At 23.7% G+C, this 22289-nt stretch overlaps 8 protein-coding genes across 8 annotated transcripts; 3 read left to right on the top strand and 5 right to left on the bottom strand.

Annotated features, from left to right (window-relative positions):
* Window positions 1-621: 621 nt before the first annotated feature.
* On the top strand, window positions 622-3051 carry PVVCY_0901330 (glycerol-3-phosphate dehydrogenase, putative; the record flags this gene model as incomplete). The annotated part of the gene is made up of 9 exons (XM_008626474.2): window positions 622-634; window positions 798-880; window positions 1080-1169; window positions 1306-1497; window positions 1665-1835; window positions 1977-2108; window positions 2228-2377; window positions 2588-2740; window positions 2881-3051. 9 exons carry the CDS (start codon window positions 622-624, stop codon window positions 3049-3051), a joined length of 1155 nt encoding a protein of 384 aa, XP_008624696.2.
* Window positions 3052-3236: 185 nt separating this feature from the next.
* On the bottom strand, window positions 3237-6367 carry PVVCY_0901320 (serine/threonine protein kinase, putative; the record flags this gene model as incomplete). Its single annotated transcript, XM_008626473.1, has 9 exons — window positions 3237-3403; window positions 3545-3776; window positions 3888-4111; window positions 4254-4360; window positions 4453-4763; window positions 4882-5103; window positions 5241-5469; window positions 5572-5875; window positions 6097-6367. The coding sequence occupies 9 exons, from the start codon at window positions 6365-6367 to the stop codon at window positions 3237-3239; spliced, it is 2067 nt and encodes a 688-aa protein (XP_008624695.1).
* A 2436-nt stretch (window positions 6368-8803) lies between these two features.
* PVVCY_0901310 (conserved Plasmodium protein, unknown function) lies at window positions 8804-9682 on the bottom strand (the record flags this gene model as incomplete). Its single annotated transcript, XM_008626472.1, has 1 exon — window positions 8804-9682. The coding sequence occupies one exon, from the start codon at window positions 9680-9682 to the stop codon at window positions 8804-8806; it is 879 nt and encodes a 292-aa protein (XP_008624694.1).
* An 834-nt stretch (window positions 9683-10516) lies between these two features.
* Window positions 10517-11731, bottom strand: PVVCY_0901300 (conserved Plasmodium protein, unknown function; the record flags this gene model as incomplete). The annotated part of the gene is made up of 1 exon (XM_008626471.2): window positions 10517-11731. The coding sequence occupies one exon, from the start codon at window positions 11729-11731 to the stop codon at window positions 10517-10519; it is 1215 nt and encodes a 404-aa protein (XP_008624693.2).
* Window positions 11732-12351: 620 nt separating this feature from the next.
* Window positions 12352-14184, top strand: PVVCY_0901290 (conserved Plasmodium protein, unknown function; the record flags this gene model as incomplete). Its single annotated transcript, XM_008626470.1, has 1 exon — window positions 12352-14184. One exon carries the CDS (start codon window positions 12352-12354, stop codon window positions 14182-14184), a length of 1833 nt encoding a protein of 610 aa, XP_008624692.1.
* A 1325-nt stretch (window positions 14185-15509) lies between these two features.
* PVVCY_0901280 (GTPase-activating protein, putative) lies at window positions 15510-17997 on the top strand (the record flags this gene model as incomplete). The annotated part of the gene is made up of 11 exons (XM_008626469.1): window positions 15510-15633; window positions 15803-15908; window positions 16051-16140; window positions 16326-16394; window positions 16528-16609; window positions 16705-16791; window positions 16959-17073; window positions 17168-17264; window positions 17386-17455; window positions 17593-17754; window positions 17881-17997. 11 exons carry the CDS (start codon window positions 15510-15512, stop codon window positions 17995-17997), a joined length of 1119 nt encoding a protein of 372 aa, XP_008624691.1.
* An 846-nt stretch (window positions 17998-18843) lies between these two features.
* On the bottom strand, window positions 18844-20158 carry PVVCY_0901270 (rhomboid protease ROM1, putative; the record flags this gene model as incomplete). The annotated part of the gene is made up of 4 exons (XM_008626468.1): window positions 18844-18989; window positions 19134-19577; window positions 19699-19878; window positions 20092-20158. The coding sequence occupies 4 exons, from the start codon at window positions 20156-20158 to the stop codon at window positions 18844-18846; spliced, it is 837 nt and encodes a 278-aa protein (XP_008624690.1).
* Window positions 20159-21374: 1216 nt separating this feature from the next.
* Window positions 21375-22076, bottom strand: PVVCY_0901260 (dynein light chain 2, putative; the record flags this gene model as incomplete). The annotated part of the gene is made up of 2 exons (XM_008626467.2): window positions 21375-21491; window positions 21579-22076. The coding sequence occupies 2 exons, from the start codon at window positions 22074-22076 to the stop codon at window positions 21375-21377; spliced, it is 615 nt and encodes a 204-aa protein (XP_008624689.2).
* Between the last annotated feature and the right edge of the window lie 213 nt (window positions 22077-22289).

The following is a 22289-nucleotide window of genomic DNA, read 5'->3' as shown; positions in this document are numbered from 1 at the left end:
AAAATATATATCAATAGTCCAATGCAAAGCGATTAAAAACATGCATGTATTTTTTACATAATATAATGTAAACGATGGTAATAAAAATATATACATAAATTAGTATAAATCTGTACACTATAAAAAAAATTAGATATACTTAAAGATAAATTATTAAAAGCGCACATAATGAAAAATAAGGGTAATTTTCACCAAAATACAAGTCTTAAAAGGAAAATATGACACAAAAAATAAAATAACAATAAATTAAAATATATATAATAAATACGAAAAAGTTGTCACGCCTTTCAGCTATCTGTTCATATCCTCTATATTTTTTGAAATCGATAATTATACATAAGTTGTTCTCTTTAATGTAACAACAATTTCACGGGATAAATATATTATAAAATTTAACATAACGAATTATTCTAATTAATTATAGGATATTATGCCTCTTTTATAAACACTGGTATATCAAATAAACAAATTTAATATGTTGCACATTTTTTTTTAATTTATTTGTTTCATCTCAACACTTATGATATCTTTTTGCATACGCAATAATATTATTGATATTTATTAAAATATATAATTTATAAAATAGCAAAAGTAAAAAACGTCCCACAAAAATTGTATAATATGTTAACGTATTGTAATTAGTGTAAAATATATAAATATACTGATAGTTAATGTATAAAACAAATCAAATAAGAGGAATACATAATTATTATATATGTATCAACATCATATAGTTATGTTTTATAAGAAAATGGTTATAAGATATATTTTTTATTCAATTATTTTTATTAATGTAGTTCTATGCTATTCTGGCGGTTCAGTAAATACTATAAACAAAAATGTTATATCCCCAACTGTTAAACACAATGGGCCATTGAAAGTAAAATATTATATTTTTTTCATTCGTTATATGTAACAAATTTTATATGTTTTAATTTCATATTTTAAAAAATCTATGTATTCACAATGGAATTTTTTATATATGAATAAATCGTGTTTAAATATGTTTGTAATATGTATATATATGCATTTATCTTCTTTTTCCTTTTAATAATTCCTTTTTCTTATGCATACTTAAGGTGTCTATTATAGGTAGCGGAAGCTGGGGTACAGTCATTTCGAAAATTATATCTGAAAATACTCAAAGATCTAAAATTTTCCACCCAATTGTAAAAATGGGGAAAAAAAACATATATATGCGTATATACTCTTAGTTTCAATTAAATACTATTACATAAATATCGACACTATAAATATTGGGTTTATTTTAATGTTTTTTTATCAATTACTGTGCATTGTGCTTAGGTAAGAATGTATGTCAATGAAGAAATTGTAGACAACGAAAAATTAAGTGATATAATAAATAAGACAAAGGAAAATGTAAAATATATGAAAGGAATGAAACTACCAAATAATATTGTAGCTATTCCTGATATCGATAAAGTTATTGAAGATGCAGATTTGCTTATCTTTGTTGTTCCCCACCAATATTTAGAAGTAATTTAAGTTTAACAAAATGTATATTATTTTACAGGAAATAATTTTTATAATTTCTACAATTTCATATTTTTCTGTCATACCATGCTGTAATATTTTCCATTATATTGAAATGTGTTGTATTTTTTAAATATTATTTTACTTTTTTGCAATCCATCTATTTTTAGACCACATTAAGAGAAATTATGAAAAATAAAAATCTTAAAAGCACCGCAAAGGCAATAAGTTTAATGAAAGGAATAAAAATATGTGACTATAAACCCATGCTATTATCAAACATAATAGAAAACATGCTAAATATTGAATGCTCTGTTTTATCTGGGTCAAACATTGCCTCGGTAAGTTATAGCATTAAAAAAAGATTTTTAATATAAACAAAAGCACTATAAATATACAAGTATATCTCTTTCAAATCGGCATATATTCTATTATAATGTTTATACTAAAAGAATGATCGTATTATGTTTTTTACTTACTAGGAATTATCTACAGAAAGTTTTAGCGAAGCTACAATAGGTTTCGAAAATTTAGAAACTGCAGAAATATGGAGAGAATTATTTGACCGAAATTATTTTAAAATAAATTGCATACAGGACAAAGCAGGTGTCGAGGTAAATATTATGTTCTGCATATAAATGTAATATACATGAAGATGCACCCCTAACATACAATTTTTTTTATAACAAATATATAATTTATTTTACAACTTTATAAAAAATTTTATGTCAAGATGTGTGGAGCATTAAAAAATGTTGTTGCTTTAGGAATAGGATTTTCAGAGGCATTCAAAAAAAGTTATAATACCAAATCTGCTATTATTAGAATTGGCTTGGAGGAAATGAAAAAGTTTGCAAAATTGTTTTTTCCGAACGTTCTAGATGTAAGAAATCGATGAAAGATTGAAAAAAGAAAAAGAAAAAGAAAATATAAATAAGTATCAACTTTAATATAAGCATAATGTAAATGTATATAAATTTTATAATCCTAATCATATATAAACGAAAATCAAGCAGCCATATATATGCATAAATTATCCAATGGGACAACTTTTATAATGTTTTTTCATTATTTTTTTATTTATCATTTTAAGGAAACCTTTTTAGACAGCTGTGGAGTAGCCGATATTATAGCGACCTGTTTAGGAGGTCGAAACGTAAAATGTGCAACAGAATTTGCCGTTAGAAATGGCCAAGACTCATGGGATAAAATTGAATCAGAGTTGTTAAATGGGCAAAAACTTCAGGTATTTTTGCGAAAAAAAAATGAAATATGATATATATAGAAATTTCATAAGTGCGAAATAATACGTTACATAAATATTTATAGCATTTGTGATTTTTATTATTTTCCTTATTTTATATAATAAAACGTTTATTACAATAGGGGGTATACACGTCAAAGGAGATATATAAAATTTTAGAGAATCGCGAATTAAAAAACGAATTTCCATTATTCAGTATAATTTATGAAATAGCATTCGGATATAAAAATCCGTCTAGTATTACTAATGTTCTTTCAACGAAAAAATTAAGACATATTAAATATAGAAAGTAAATTTAAAAAAAAAGTATAATAAATAATAGTATAAATTGTTAATTCATTTATTAAAAAAAAAAGAAAATTTGCATAAACAAAAGTGAAGGGAGTGTGAATATATATATGCAATGGACATCAATACATATATGATTATAAATGGTACAATAAAAAAGTTTTTTTATTATTTTTTTGGATAATTCATATTAATCATTTTGCATTTTTGAGTAATGTATTGACTCTCTTAAATATGGATGTTGCAATGCTTGATCTGGCGTATATCTTTTGGAAGGATCTAGCATCAAACATTTTTCTAATAAGTCTCCTAATTGCTTCATTTTTTTTTTTAAAAATTGCATTTTGGGACTATTTCCTGAAAAAAAAACAAAAAATAAAGCATTGAGCATATACACATTTTTTCGCTATAAATGCAATATTACATTATCACCATTTTACAACTATAAATGAATAATTCATATGTTTTTTCTTTTCCATATATAAAAATTGTAGTTACCTTTCAGCCAATATTGGTGCTCCAAAAGGTCGCAAGTTATATTTTTGGTAGGTCTCAAATCTGATATAATTCTTACTACTTCTTTTTTAGTATAGTGATCTCTATCAACATAAATAAAATCTAAGTTATCATTAAAATGCTGTGAATAAAATTGGCCACCTTTAATCATTTTGTGGGAAAACTTTCCTTTATATTCCATCATCAATTTTATCATATGGTTATTTGATCTACCCTATAAAAAAATTAAAACAAAAACTGTTTGAGAAACTGTGAAAAAAATGCATACATTTTTTGCATTCATCATGCTATCGTTTTTTTTATTATTTTTTAATGTGTGCCTTACAGGAAATAATATTTTTCCAGTAGCTAATTCAAAAACAGTAGCTGCTGCAGACCAAACATCAATTTGGCTATCATATCGAAAGCCTAATATAATTTCAGGGGCTCTATAAAATCTACTAACTAAGTATGAGGTTATTTCATTTTCTGATATATCACTTGCACTTCCGAGATCACATACTTTTAAAGCATTAAATTTTTCATTGATAAGTATATTATCTGGTTTTACTGCAAAAATTGGTTAGTGGAAAGAAAATAATATAAATATGTATAATATGTACATGCATAAGCATAAAATGTGTTAGGCATATAATATAAACATTATAATTATTTTATATCGAAAAATTTATATTTGGGATTTTTAACTTACAATCTGCGTGCATTATTCTGCATTTACGCATGTGTCTTAGGGCTATGAACAATTGTTTGGTGTAGCAATGTACAGCAGCAGCATTCAGTCCATGTCCATTGCCATATCTAAAAAAAAGATAAAAATATATATAATTAGATGAATTGATACGTAAAATATATGCTAATATAATATTTTTTTTAATATTTTCTTTACGTACTTTTTAAGGGCTATTCGTAAATTTCCCCACATCCATTCAAAAATTAAACACAAATGATTTTTATATTTTACACTTCTTAACAAGCGAATAATATGTTTTTTATTATCTTTATCGTAATCATTTAATTTTTTCAAAATAGATATTTCCTTTTCTGCAGCTTTATGCATCATATCATTATCTCGAATAACTTTAATAGCTACATGCATTTTATTTGTCATGTCATAACATTTTAAAACATTTGAAAAGACTCCTTTCCCGACTAATTCGCATACAACACTGTATCTATTATCGATAACTTCTCCGACAATAGCCTAAAAAAGAAGTAATTCAAATGTATATATAATGAAACTTGGTTATTCATGCATATGCAACAAATGTATAATTTCATGTCTATACACATATATATAGAGAAGAAATTCCAATGCATACCTTGTAATACCCTTCCGAGTCATTCCAATTATCGGATAAATTTGCATTGTTTGCAGGATAATAATCGGTTATTCTGATCTTTTCGATTGTTCTCTTTTTATTTGTTTGCTCAGTGGAAAACATATCGACATCATCGTTGTCAATATTATCTTCTTGCTCTTGAAAGTCTATACTTTCAGTGTTTTCTTTTATCTTATCAATATATGCAGCATCATCACCATTCTGTGAAAATTAAAACAAAATTCAAAAATAAATGAATTCATATATATATGCAAAAGTGTGGAATAGATAGAATGAATAAAAAGAACACCACAAATACATAAATATTTTTTATAAAAGAATAATGAAAATTGATTTACCATTTTATTTCTTTCATGTAATTCCTTTTGCTTAATTATAAAATTTCGAATTTTTATTTTTTCTTCATTAATTTTTTTTTTTAAATCACTATATAAATCATTCGATTCTTTTATTGTTTCATTTTTTTCATTAGGAGCTTTGTCATCTATTATTTCATGATCAGAAGATAAAGAAGAACATGTCTCTTCGATAACTTCATTGTTGGGAGCAAAAATACAGGCTGCTTCACTAAAATAAGAAAAAAAAAATATATAACGATTTATAATATCCATAAATGTATATACATATTCATAACAAGTTTGTGTTCATTAAATTTAAAATAAAACATACTTTTGCTCTATTTCATCTAGCATAGATGGCATTCCACTTAAACTTTCTGACATATCATTTTTTTTACAAGATGTGAAAGTGTTATCACATTTGTCATTTATGTTTGCATTTGAATCAATACTAACTTCAATTTCTTTATCATGATTATTTGAAGCATCATGTTGTTTATTGTTGTCATTATTTTCGTCCATCATATTTTTCAGTCTTTCCTTTATTGCTTCTCTTTTCCTGCGTCTTTCTTCTAAAAATTTTTCTTCATTTTCTTTTTCCTTAAGAAATTTAAATTCATTTTCACTATTCGAAGCTGCAAAAAAAGTTCATATATATATTAGACATATTAGGTGTAGAAATAAATTGTTTATAACGAAATGGCAACAGAAAAAACAGGGGAAGGAGCACGACATATTTTGCGTGCATCTCTCTCAAAGTTGAAAAAAATGTATATTATTAGTATTAAAGAAAATGTGAATAAAATATTGATAAAATGGAAGAAGTAAAGAAATCGATTGAATAGAATAAACTTACATGATCCATTGGATAAATCGAAATCAAGGTTGTTCAAATCCGAAATGCTACTAGTAGAATTAGGAGAACTAAATGAGTTTATATTTTCTTTACAAGTTTTCGTATTATCATTTTTTAATTTATCTTTATTTTTTTTTTTATTTGAACCATTATGCGGACTTATCTCTGAATAGTTAGATTTGTGGTCAGTTTTTGAGCGCTTCGAATTATCCCTTTCATTATCTGATCCATGTGAATTAAAAAATATTCTTCCGCGTTTATCTTTAGACATATTTTTTTTTTACTAATTATTATTATTATTTAATTTGGTTTGTAATATATCGTCGTCAATTTTATCATCTACCTTATATTCAATATGAATTAAGGAAAGAAAAAAACATTTATAATTGCATATGTAAGGATATATTTTGTTGGATGCATGCATAAATGAGGATGCTAATGTATGATTGTTTATATAAAGGTATATTACGTACAAATAATATATAAACTTTTCTGGGGCATACAAATATGTAAACTTATTCATGCATGCAATATGCTTAAATTTCTGAAAAATGGGGTGAATATATTTGTGGCTACCTGAGTAAGTACACGGGATGGGCAACCGTTTTCGTTTTTATCTTATCATATGTTTCACAAATATTTGCATATTTTCAAGTGCATCTTAAGGTGTAATAAAAAGTAAATCCCTTACTTTAATGCTGATTCTCTTCAATATAAAAATAATATATACATAAGTATGAATACACTTATGTATTTTATTTTATTTTATAATTTTATCCTCAATAATTTATCTACAATTTTGTAATAACTTAGGTAATAAAGACAACGATAATGACCTTATGTTATAAAAAAATATATCAAATGGGCTTCATAAATATGTAAAACATATGAAAAGTATTAGAATATGTATGTATTCTCAATATATATATACATATAATTATATTCCCAGCGGTTTTAGAATTACTCGTTCAAAAAAAAGAGAAAGGAGTGGCTTTAGTTTATCATCTTTTATCCTTAATATATAAATTTTTAATGTAACTAAATCTGGAATGTTTCAATGGAAATTATTGCATGAATATGTATGGGTGTTTGCAGACTTACATACATATGCATATTATACAAAATTAAAAAGAAAAAAAATACAATATATTATATCTATCTACGATCCTTTTAAATCGATTATTATTATTTTATGTTTAATATGTAATTAATTATTATTGTTGGTTTTTAATTAAATCATAATGAGTAAAATATTTCACTTTCTGTTTTTTAATGAGTGTCTTAAAAAATATGGCATCAGTGTTCGCTATAAACCCATATATTTTGGCAATTTCTTCGTTTCTTTGTTTTTTATTTCCTATTTTATGTCCTGATGTAATGCTATTTTATTATAATATGTTATTTTTAAAAAAACACACTTTTTGTTTTTAATAAATATACAATTAAAAAGATAAAAGCGAAAATTTGCGAGCTTATAGCGTAATTGGATGTATTATATGTAAAATATATTCATTTGGATAATTTATAATTCCCACATATTTTTGAAATATGATTTGTATATATATTTATTTATATTTTTGATAATTGTATCATCCAATCGTATATTTAAAGCGCGCATGGCTATTAGCATAATATACATAATATATATATATATTTAATAAATTTATTAATATTACTTTTTTATTTAGTAAACAAGTTAAATTTTGTATACATGAAAAAAAGTAAATTGCGTATGCATAATACCTCTTATATGCATATATATGGAATCCATTTTTCAGATTTTCATAAAAATGTTTTATTTTTTGTATATATTTTTATCAGTTTGAAAATAATATTAAAAAAAGTGAAAAATTAATTAACAAAATATGTATTAAAAAAATAACTAAAATAAGATATGTGTTTGGTTCTTATGAGTAAAAAAGTTTTGAGTAAATAAGAAAAAAACGAAGAAAAATAAACAAAAAAAAACAACTATATATTCGTCTACTTATTTTTTTCTCAATACAAATATATTAGCATGAATTAGTATATGCTACTCTTGTAATTGTTTTTTATATGAACACAATTTAAGAGTAAAATGTATATATTTTCGTAGAAACATAAAATAAAATAATAAAGAAATGCATATTAATAAGCCTTTTAGGTATGATAAACAAATATCCTATATATTGTCAAAATAAAAGACCTTATGTTCTCCCTACACACGTATATTTATGACCATACAACATAATGTATCTCTTATGCATGCCCTTTTATAACATCTCTTCATAATAAGTATAATGAATATATATATATATACAAATAGAAACTTTTTAAAATGTTAACTCCCAACCATTCATAAAATACACATTACAACAAAAATCTACGCATATCATCATTTTGCTTAAAAATTCTTCTCTACATAATGACTAGCTACTTTTACATGACATATAAATTGAATATTCGTATTTTAGCCATATTAACAACATTAAAATAATATGATAATAAAATCAGAATACCTAAAACGGTAGGTATTGTTTTTGTACCAATCCTCATACGAGAATTATTATTTTCCCCATATTATGTTTTCTTTTCACATGATGCCCACTTATTTATTCCTTATTGGTCATTCCTTTTCGCTCTTCTTTTGTGTGCATTGCTTATGTACTATGGGGTAGTAATTTTGCTGATATATTATTTATAATGTTCCTTTGGGGGTATGCCTTTTCTACGTGTTTTTCTCATTATTTTTTTGTTTAGCTTTTAAAGTGATATCAAGTTCTTTATTAGTGAGATATATTAATTTTTCATGTATATCATTTTCTTCTTCAATAATTTTTTCTAATTCTTTATTTATTTCATCGAGTTCAAATGCCCCATATTTTATGGTTTCACTATTAGTATTATCATTTGTTTGATGAAGGGTGCTATAATTTTTTAGAGAATAATAGCAATTGCTATTATTTTGTGTTAAATTAATGTAAGAATAATTTTCTGTAAATTTTTCATCAAATCCATTGTTGTATTCATTTATTTTAGGTTGACTTATTGAGTTATCAAGTTTGTGGTGGGTATTATTTTCACTATGATTTAACTCTACACTATTTTTATGTCTATACATTTTGTTTTTTATCCCAATAGACTTTGTCTCATAAAGACTGCATTTTTCTTTTAAGCAATTACCATCCTCTTTTTTTATAGTATCCAATATTTCAGATTCGTTAATAATAGTATTATTTTTAGATATAAAAGACTTTTCATTTTTTTTTGTCAAATCAAGAGAAGATGTTAACTCATTTGATGATGGCAATGCCTTATTATTTTTTGTGAATTCTGCTACATCAATTTTCTTTGCCTTTTGTGTACTTCCTTGTATTAATTTGGGGAAATTATTTCTATATTTATTTTTACTTGTGTTATTTTTGCTATTATTTTTAATATCTTTATCTAGTGATAAAAATATTTTAGATTTTATCGTTCTATTAACAACCAATATATCTTTATCTGAATCACTACTTTTCTCAAGTTCATTTAGATCATTTGGAAAATCTAAAGCTTTTTGTCTTTCATTAGTTTTTGTATTTTTATTATAACTTGAATTTTTCATATTCTTTGGAAAAACATAGATAGAAATAATTTAGTAGGAAATGGGGCTAGAAAAACACAATACACAAGTATATATATATATATATATATATATATATATATCAAGAAGACAAATAAAAAATAAAGGCGCCTGATTACACCGAGAATTATTAAAATTATTCAAGTTTTGAATGATATATTTACATTCTTTGTCTTTTTCTATTTATATTTTTGCATATCATTATACTATAGGACACGAAAAAAAATATATAATAATTTTTTCGAATATACTTATGTGCATGGAGTGAGAAAGTAAAGATAAATTTATAAAGAGATATATCTAAAAAGAGCCTTCAAAACAAAAAATTCATAAAAGGAAATAAAGAAACAAACCTGTAAAATATTAGCGAAAGTAATAATAGTTATAGTAGGAAAAAACTAAATAGCAATAATAAGAATAATAATTCGAAAAAAATTCAAAATATTTGAAGTTTTATAAGTGGCTCGAGTGTATATGAATTTTGTCTAATGTGTTACCACTGCGAAGTAGGAATATAAATAAAACAAAATAAAATAAAAATAAAGCACAATAAAAAAATAGTAACAAAATAATATGTTAATAAATAATAAAATTAACAAATTAGACACTCTTAAGTATATGCGGAAAACTAATACTTAACAGTTAAACTAAAAATAATGGATAATAGCAAGAGTGAATAAGTACACAAAGGTAAAACAAAAAAAAAAGCGAACTCATAGTGAGTAAAGAATGATAAATATTAGTGGTAGTTCTATACCGCCCCATTCATATGGGGAATAGGTATATGTGTGCGTATTAATTCGGAATAAGTGTTTGTCAATAGGTAATGGAGTATAAGTTGGCAATTTCCTTGACCAGAGAAATAACATTTTTCATTTCTGACGCATAGCTCGTTGGATTTAAAAGCATAAAAATATTAATAATTTTTTCTACTTGAGACATATACATTTTTTTAATTAACTTAAAATATGGCGAAGTCATTTTATGGTGATGATTAAGATGATAAAAGAAATGGTTAACAAATAAAATACATGATATAACAATAACGATATCATTATATTTATTGTTTATATTTGGTATACATATCATGTCATTGAAAACTGAATATATAAATTTGTTTATAATAAATGGGGACCTAGTTATAAACATTAATTCAAACAATAAAGAGTACTTAAATATATTATTTGATATATTGAAAGATGATGCGCATAAACTAGCTTTTTCCATTTTTAGACTTTCTTCTTTCTCATTATAAATATTTTCCTTAGCAATAGGTTGATATTGGTTAATAATAAAAGCTAGTGCTTTTAAATTACTATTTCCTGTTAATCGATTTTTTGCATCCATGCAATTGTTTAATATATAGAGATTAAAGTCAAGGCTATTTAATATATGTCTTAATGACATTTTTCGGGTTGAAAGTTTTCCATGTAAATATATACAGCCTGTTATTGCATATTTAATATAATTTAAACTATTTATTCGTATTAAACGCATAATATTGTTATTATTACTATTACAATTTGTTTTTTTGTCAGGTGAACCATAAAACATTTTAGAAAATTTTAATTTTATTTCCTTTGCTAATTCATTATCTTCATATATATCATTAACTTCATTATTTTTAGATGTGTTTATATTTTCAATTTTTTTTTTTTTACATGAATCATTATGCTGTGATAAATCTCTTTCACCCCCTTTGGGGGATTCGTTCCCGATTTTTTCCTCTCCATATTTTTCTTCGTTTTTCACGGTATTTTTTTGTAAACCATTTAATATCTCCTCGTATCGAGCTCTAAATATACAAAGCAATATTTTATATATATCATTGATGTTTACATATTCTAAGAGGTGGTTATCTGAAAGTATAATTTCTGTGACTATTCCGAACACAACTAGGATATTATGTATTTCCTTCTCCAAATTGAAGTTACTCTTATTCTCATTATTATCAATATGATCCGCACTATTGATTTTCTCGGAAGACTGTTGAATTTGTGTTTGGTCAAATTCCATGGAAGTTATGCTCATATATATTAATATATATAGATTTATGTAATAGCATGTGTATACAAGTATACATCCGTAATTTTATGAACTACAATGCAGATTCGTGTAATTATTTCAAATTATAAAAAAGTAATAAATTCGAAAAAAAAAATGTACTAGAGCATATGCGGTTTGTATATATATGCATAGTAAAGGTTAAAAAAATAGTTTATGGAAAAAAAAAATTTATATTGTTTAAAAAATTTACGGTCAAAAAAATTTATGCATAGAAAGAATAAAGCCAAGATTATAAAACGAAATAAAAAAAACATGTAGAAAAAAATGACAAATTTTGAAAATTAAAGTATGTAACATTAAATTAAAACGAAGTAAAAATAAACTTATATACGAACAATAATGAATTACAGGAAGTGCTTAAAACAAGTAATCCTAATGTACAATAAAAAATGATATAAATATATAAAAATTAAAAAAATAAATAACGATATTAGAAAAAGATATAACATATGAAACAAGTATATAGATACCATCTTCTTCATGAAAAATAATTTATAGTGTAAAAAATGGCATTATGAATGTCAAATATAGTCACACATTTGAATTGATAATGAGATGCTCTGTTTTAAGTATTGTAGGATACAATGATAATATCATACACAAGTGTGATATTTAAAAGATGGCATCCAAAAAATGATAAAATAATTTTAAAAAAATTGATAAACAATGGGAAAATATTGCATCAGCATGCTTTCAAAAGAGGGTTTAGTAACATAAGGAATCATGGTGATATTGAAGAACAAAAAAAATGTATGATGAATATAAATGATAATGGAAAGATAACAGAATACATTCAAAATGAGTATGGCATTAGTTCAAATTTAATTGATTTGAATATAACAAGATGTAGTGATAAAAACAACATATATGAATTAAGTAATATATGGAATAAGGTTTTTAAATGTGAAAAAAGTTTATATGACATAATAAACAAATATATAAAAACAAACAAAATGGATTATTACTTACACATTTGTTTGGAATCAGAAAAAGGAAATGATACAAATGGGAAATCAGTTAGTAAAGCTGATAATACAGATAATGCCATAAAATATAACAAAGAGAATAATTGCAACATAAGTAGCATTGATAAACCAATGCATGATATTGAAAATGAAATAAAAAATGTATTAGTATATATCATGGCGATGTTTTATAAAAAAATAGTTGACTTTCATGTTATATCTTTATTAAGTGAAAAGTTAATTATATTATTGAAAAAATTAAAAAAAAATTATGATAATAAAAATTTAATTTTTACAATTTTTGATGTGTATAATCATGTAAAAGTTATGAATGATGAACTATTTTTGATTTTATTCGATATATTAAATAATTGTTATGAAACAAATCCTAAGGGAAATAAGCTTATAGATGATAACAAAGAAATGGTGCTTATTTTAAAAACTTTATATAATCAAAAATATAAAAACCATAATATAGTTGATAAAATTATAGAATCTGTTAAAAAAAAAAATAATTTAGATAAAGACCTTTTGGTTAATTCGTTGTTTTATCTGGCCTTGTTGTCTAAAATGGATTATTTGTTATTGAACAAGATGAATGATGAGTTATATGAAGTTCTAAATGTGGGAGAAATTGATGAAAATAATATGTGCAGTGATCAAAATATAGAAAAAATACCACCGGAAGTAAAAATAAAATTGGATTTAACTAGTGTAGATTGCACGAAACTTATATATTCTTATTTTATTCTTGGGGAAGATTATATAAACTGGTTTGTTATTTATAAACTGCTTTTAAAGCTTTGTGACGATTTAAAAAATGAGGGTGACATAAATTTATTACTAAACAGAGCAAAAGAATATAAAAATATGCACGCAGATATATGTATAATAAGGAGCTATTTAAGATATAAAAAAAGAAATTTTTATGATAGTTTACCGAAATATGTAAAAAAAATATTAAAAAATATATACATTTTAGATGTTGGAGAAAAAAAAGTAAAGGAAAGAAAATTTAATGAAAAAGTATCATGGCATTTAAAAAAACTTCGAATTCCACATATTAAAAATGTATATAAAAGCGGAATAATATTCGACATATTAGAAAAGGATAAGAGACTTGTATGGTTGTGTTTTTCTTATCATCATTATTATGTTAAAACAATTGATTTAACTTCAGAAAAGTTATTACAGTTAGATATTATTAAGTCTATGAATTATAAAATAGCTAAAATGCATTATTATCAATTTTCAAGAATGAAAGCAAGAAGAACACGATTTGAATATATACGTATGAATAGGTATTATTCTCTAAGAGATCGAAGAAATTTTGATGATCAATTTGAAGGGTGGAGTCTCCCTTATATTAATTGGTATCATAAAAAAAACAAAAATGTGCATATATCAAATTATTTTTATAACTATACACCTGTATCGGAGATGCAATATTAAAAATAAGAACCATATTAATGGAAAGATAAGGAGTCTATTTTTGTGTATATGCAACTGAGAGGGCGGTGTTAGTTTCCGTCCAAAGCTGTGCCAACTAATCAGTTACTATTCTCAATTTGAAAGTGCATATATAATGCACTTATTTTTCAATGTTTGTGTTTTATTTTAGTGGTATATTCCATGCTTACACACACTTGTGCCCTTTATTTTTTTCAATTTATAAGTTCATTTTATTGTTAATACGAATTCAAATTTTCTTTACTTTTGTGTTATTTATTATTTGATTTTTTGTTCACATAGAACATTTATAAATATTATCTTAAAACATATATCATCGAAAAATGTGCTAATGTTTATTTGATAATAAGTATAAGTAGCTAATTTTGTTGAATTGTTCTAAAATATTACAGACTTTATTGGAATAGATATAAATGGGTATAGCAATAGGTCTATCTTATATAGATATATCATATGTACATGCACATTATTCATTCCATATTGCATATCTATCATACTTATAGATGCACGTATATACTTAAAGGAAAAAAAGAATAATACTTTTCTTTATAGCATTATACCATATTTTATTGTTTTTTTCTTTTTATCCCATTACTAATAGAAAATAACGAATTGTTTTTTTTGTTTTTAGCCTTTTTAATGGTTAAATACATACTTATTAATTTTATAATACATATAAAACATTATATTAATATCTTTCATAATTATTCAAGGTATTTAACGAATGCACAAATATGTTTTATATGGATATTCAATTAATATCAAGCGAGGGGGTAAATTATGCAGCAAAAATCGAAGAGGAAATATTCTCTGAAATTTACATTAATTATAAATATTATATATATTTATTAATTGTATAAAAATGGGTAAAGAATTTATATAATAATAAATGAAATATTTAGTTTATTTCAGCTTTTTTGTAATAATAAAATTATTAAAAATTTTTAATTTTTAGAATATGTTTTATAAGAATTTTTAAATGGCACGTTTTAAATGATTAATTATATTGCTATAGAAAAATTCCGACAAAACAGTAGTGTTAATTTTAAATGTACAATTTCCATGGGGGCGGATATTAATTAAATATATAATAATAAAAATATAGCATTGTAATAAGCAGGTATATAAATCTTTTAGGTATTTTCATAGATATAACATATTTTATATGAAATTTTCTTATAACATATAAATATGTAAGAAAGTATATATATTATTAAATAATATATATAACTATATAAAACATAATAACTTGTATAAAGATTTTAACATGTTGAAAATGATTTTTAAAGGAGTGTAATTTTTAAAAAATGAGAATAAATTTCTTCAAAGAAAAAAACAAGATTATATTAAATAAGAGCCTTAACTTTGATTCAGATAATACTTTTTCGAATGAAAATCCTGAGTCAAATAAATGTTTAGCTTCCATTAGTGGTATGATATTAAACAAAAAAAAAATTTTTTAAATACATTATATTATAGTTGCATACAACGCCATAATTTGGTGGGAAGGATTTAAACACTGTTCTTACATTTTTGTGTGTACTGAGCTGAAATAGAAAAATATATTATACTATCATTCATAATTATAATTGTTTTTCAGATGATGAACATGATCATTATGGATTTGAGAAAAATAAAGAATCCAATTCTGCGAAGAATATTGATATTGAAGCACTAGAAAAGAGAAAGAGGAAAATTGAAAAAAAGTAATACATTTTTTTATATATAATACGTAAAAAATATATTACATACCTATAACAAATATTTGCGTATATAGAAGTGTATGAGGATTTATTTTAGAGAATGTATACTATTTACAAAAATTTTAATTATTCACTTCTTGTGCAGATGGGAACAATATTTTGAAGTTAAGAGAGATATAAAAAAAAATCACTATTTAAAAAAACTAATTCGAAAAGGGATCCCCGATAAGTATAGGTACTTAATCAACTGAATTTAGAAAACAATGGCAATATTAAACAAAAGTGAATTATACAGATATAAATATTGAGCATATTACATATAGATGGATATTAAATTATATTTTATCCATTCTTTTATGTTTTAACAATTTTGTGATTATCACTAATATATTTTATATAATACTTTTGTTGTGCATATAGAATGAATATATGGCCTTATCTTTTGGGTAGTGTTGTTTTATATACAAAGTACCCAGCAATATACGAAAGGTAATATGAAAAAAAATAATGAAAATATGTTTTATTTGGATATATGAATGATTATACTATAATACTATCATTCCTATGGATAGCTATGTGCAGACATTATATAAATTTTCATAATTTTTTATCCTATCTATAGATGCTTAAATAGTGATATCGAACCGAAAGTTCTTAGTCAGATTGAATTGGACATGCTTCGGACTTTTCCGCATAATAAAAACGTATAGATATTTTTGAATTTGGTTTATAAAAATTTTTTTTATAATTATTTATAATATACCAATTTTCATGAAATATATATATTTTTTATCCGCAGTATCAATTAAACGCGCAAGGGCTAACTAAACTGAGAAATGTGTTACGTGCATTTGCCATATATAAGCCAAAAATAAATTATTGCCAGGTTATTATATTTGACTATCTGCATAATTGATCGTTTTTATATGATTTGCAGTTATATATAATTGAAATATGGAATCTATGTATACGCATGTGGTTATGATAATCTTTTTACTTTTTTATTTATTTTCTGTGTTTTATAAAATTATAATTTTTTCTTATCAATTTCAGAGTATGAATTTTATCGCGGCTATTACTTTATTATTTTTAAAAGAAGAATTAGCATTTTGGTCTATAGTCCAATTAATTGATTCAGATTATTCGCACAAAAAAATAAACATTAGTGGTTAGTATATAAGATATATATAGAGAGATATATCGACACATATATATGCATAAAATTATTATATATATGTATATATTTTTTTGTTTCCGCTCAGACTATTATAATCACGAAATGAAAGGATTACGAAGAGATATTATTGTTATAGAAGAATTAATTAAAATAAAATTCCCGAATGTCTATGAGCATATGAAGTATGTCATATATTCACATATTAGTGTTGTTTTAACTGATTTTCTACATAAAGAAAAATATAATTAATTATATATATATATCAATATTACTTCATTTTTATAATTGTATTTCTTATCACAGAGAACATGATGTTGAAGTATCTTGGATATGCTCAGAGTGGCTCTTGTGCTTATTTTGCACAGCCTTTCCGGTTAGCATTTGAAAACAAAAATAAAAAATTACAATATAATAATAGTATCGATAATATTAAGCAAATGTGTGCATATATATACATATGTAATATCATTATTTTTGTTATAAATAATTAAATGGGAATCTATTTTTTAGATTGCAACTACCTTACGAATTTGGGATTGCCTGTTCTATGAGGGCGATAAAATTATTTTCCGAATTGTTCTAGCTCTATTTAAAATCAACCAAGAAAAATTAATTAATTCAAATTCATTAGAATCCATCTTATATTTATTTAAAGAATCTACTAAAAATATGGTAAGAATGTGCAAATAATGCAAAATCATGCATAACATATATAAATTTTGTCCCCAGTTATACTAACTGGATAATTAGTTGTAAAAACGTAAACCATTTTTCTTTTTTTTGAAATATTTTATGCAGGTGGAACCTGATAAATTAATGCATATCGCTTTCAAGGAAATAGGCTCACTAAAAAAAAAAAAAATTAAAAAATTAAGGATGAAAGCTGATGATATTCTTAAGAAAGCTGTCCCTTAAAATTCATATATATTTCTATGCATATATGTTTGTACCGATTTTTATTTGTTTTTTTTTTGTCGTTTTATTTTTTTATATTATAATTTTTTAAGTTATAAATATTTTCGTTTGTTTATGAAAAAATATCCCGATAAACAATGGAAAAAACAAATATTCGATGGTTATTTAATTTTTAAATAGCATTCTTAATAAATCAACTTATATTGTAAAAATAAAATGATTTTTTAGCTTTAACATTTTTTTAAATATATCGTGGAGTCTAATTGAATAAACTGGCTTGTCTAATATTGATTTTGATTTATATATATATATATATATATATATATTTAAAACCTCAACACAAAAGAAAACATAACTCATAGAAAGCATGTTAAAAATATAAAGGCATATGCACTTAGTGTTTAAATAAATATTGTTTTAAGTTTTCAAATTCTTTAATTAAATTATATGAACTCACAAATAGATTTATAGTTATGCATATATTCAAATTAAAAAAAAAGTTGTTTTTTTCTGTATATTTAAAATTTAACAAAAAAGGGTAATTACAAAAATACAAGAAAAAGGGAATGAATAAAAAAAACTATGGTAAATAAATATAATAACTTAAAAAATTGTTACTATTGTTATTATTATTAGAAATTAAAAAATGATTATAAAAAATTAAAGATTATGTATATGATTTTAATATTATTATAGTTCATTAAATTTTTATTATATGGATTTTGAATCTATTAATCACATAGGTGTGTAAGTGGTCGTTATTATGTGCGGAATAAATATGTTCTATATATATACATGCCAAAATGGGCATACATATTTGGAACAAAGTATATTTATTATAACTTTCTAGCATACACGAGGAACAGCAAACAAAACAACAGTTGGAACTATAGCTAGCAATGCTAAACATGCATAAGAGGCAAGTCTTGCATTGTTATACCATGTTGGTTTGTTTTCCATCTTCTCATTATAAAGCATTCCAATAGATATACCTGATAATGGAAAAAAAATAAAATTTATGACAATATAAAAACAAAATAAAGTAGAAATGGCATCATCACATATATATATATATATATGCACAGAAACATGACCGGTGAGAATATTTTCACGCGCTTTTTGGTTTCTAAATTTACCAGATAAAAGACCTCCTAAATGGCCAACATGATCTATATTTGATCCATTAAAGGTAAAATAATATAAAATGGAAATTAACGCAAAAAATAAAATATTAAATACTACTCTTTCCCTATGTCTAATAATATGCCATAATAAAATTAATTCTGATGTTACGATTCCTAATAACCCCATGCCTGATGTACTTGCACCCACTTTTGTTGTACAATATGTAACAGATGATGATAATATATTTCCATATATCCCCGTTACAAAATATAAAATCGCAACTTTTAATATTCCATAATTTTTTTCAAGAGTAAATCCCATTCTTAATTGAAAAAACACATTAAAAAATGCGTGAAATATATTTGCATGCAAAAATATAGGCAATATTAATCTGTGTATTTCTCCGTTTTTTATTTTTGATCCAACATTTGCTCCTAGTGTTACTAATGTACTGCCTATAAGGGAAGTAAAAATGATAAATATATCATATTGGCACAAAAGCAATGAATTTTATTGTGTAAAAAAACATACAATACAATTATACATTATAGGCATGTATTCGAACACAATTAATACCAGAAGGAGTTAGAAATTCGGCAGGGTTTATACTAAGAGACACAATAAAAACGATAATCTGTATTATGGAAATAACCATAACAAAACTTTTCCATGTGAAATGGGGGAAAATCAAGTTAACTACGTCAATAGGTTTTGATCTTTGAATAAAACTACTCTGTGACGCATAATACCCTGGTGCTTACAAAATAAAAATAAAAGATGAACATAGATAAACCGGCATATATGTATAAGCATGTATTTATATATATGGGGGTGCATATTCGAATAAAAAAGGATGAGACAGAAATGTTCAACTTTATGGACAAAATTAATTAAATTGGAAAACAATAAAGAAATGTATATTATATATTTTTTTATGCATTTTATTATTTTTATAATTCTTTTTTATACTTCTATTGAATGGGAGATCCTCGCCATATCCATCTCTATAGTCTGCTAATGTATGGATGTTACTCATTTTCTGTTATTAATTTTTTTTGTCGATAATTGCTTCTTTTTTATTTAAATACCAATGAAAAATGATGAAACACTCCGTAATATTATAAATTAAAATCAAAAATATATAAATTAAGAATTAACAAATTGATCATATATAATATACACAAAAAAAATATATTATGAAAAAATAATTATGAAATGCATTAAATATATAAAAAGTGCCCTCGAAATGTATAAAATTTAAAAAATAAGTCCAAACTCAAACATATATAGGCAAATATATACATATGTATGTGTAATAATTGTGTGTATATATTATTTTCCTAATTATATTCACAACGAATATATATTAATATAAAATGTGTAAAAAAAACAAAGATGACATACAATACATAATTAATATAATCAAACTCTCATATCAATAATATTAATTAAAAAAATAAAGAAAGAATGAAATGGGCCCAAAGTTATAATATTATTAGCACATATAATTAATTAAGTACAAATGTAAGCATAAATCAGGACACACAAAGAAAAAGAAAGAAAAAAGAACCTTGATTTAAGTAATCTACAAAATTATGTGCATATATTAAAATATACTATTATGTGTGTGAAATGGCTAAGTATAAAATTTTCGGAAGCTTACTTAATTAATCCCTATTTCTTTAAATTTATAATATAAAATATACGTATGTATATAATATAATATAAATTAAAATTTTTATGAAGATTTATTATTTTGTGGTTAATTGGGCAAAAGACACTAAATAAATTAAAAAAATTAAAATAAAAAAAATAATAATAAACAAATAACTGACGCATGTAAATTTTTTTCACCCGTCAGACATTGTTGATCGATATTATTAATGATGAATTAATCTTTTATTTTTAATGCTGTAATTGTTTATGTTTTAATAATAAGCATTAATTAAATATGCATTGTTTAAGGATGTTATATATAATAAATAAATAAATAATTTTACCAATTTAATAAAGAATAAAATTGTTGTTTTTTTTATGATCATCAAGTACAAAAAATAATGGTTATATGGCTTCATTACATACAATTTTTTTTACATAATATATATTATAAAAAAAAGTAAAAGAAAAGAAAAAAACCATAAAAAAAATATAAAATTATCGAACAAAAATTATATTCCTATAAGGGAAGCAAAATTTAAGTTAATTATAACACATATATATGTATATGGTTATTTGTTCATTTATTCTGTAATTTACTCGTTATACAAAAGGAAAACCATAACAGTAACAAAAATAAAATCGTTAACATATTTTGCAGAAACATAATTATCCGTTTCAACATTCCAAAGCGATTTGGACGCTATATGTATCTATAAGATTAAAAAAAACGAAAAAGAAAATTAATGTTATAACAAAAATAAGACAATTTATTTTATATCTTTTTGCATTTTTTTTACCCCTTGTTTTTTATTTTCCCCGATAATAGCGTGAACAACAATTTTGTATCTCTCATTTACGTAAGGTTCCATGAATTGCTCCACTGTATCAACTAAATTTATAGCAATCCTGTCATAATTACTTTTAATAATTTTTTTTTTATAATAATTTTTTTCATTTGAAGAATCATGATCACTACTGTCTTCATTGTTAACAGTGTTACTATTGATATTATGACTTGAGATATAATTATCATTATTTTCTGCATTAGTATTATCATTTTTTTCACCATAGTTATTAATACAATTGTTAGCTCCTTGATTTTCTTCAGTATATTTTAATTCTTCATATGTTTTATTACAGAAATAATTTTCCAAAAACTCGTTTAATTTTTCTTCACAGGTGTTTACAAAAAAACAAAACCCATTCATATCTACTTTGTTTTCATCTTTACTGTTTTGTTCATCTTCATTAATATCCAGATTTGATGGGGTACTTTTTTTGATCCCTTCCATCATATTATAAATTGTTATTATATGAAAATCCCATACACGTAATTTTTCTTTGTCTATTCGCTAGTTTATCGTGTGCTATGTGGGGGGTTTGTTTATTTTTACTTTCTTAATTTCTGGATAACTCTTTAGTTATTCCCTTTAAAATTACACTTCTTTTATATCTAAGCCAAAGGGGAAGCATATATTGTAGGTGTCAGTGAGCTATTATATTTGTGT

Source organism: Plasmodium vinckei (assembly GCF_900681995.1).
Source record: "Plasmodium vinckei vinckei genome assembly, chromosome: PVVCY_09".
Classification (NCBI taxonomy): Eukaryota; Apicomplexa; class Aconoidasida; order Haemosporida; family Plasmodiidae; genus Plasmodium; species Plasmodium vinckei.
The sequence above is the reverse complement of the archived record's forward strand: the minus strand, read 5'-3'. Positions and strand labels throughout refer to the sequence as shown.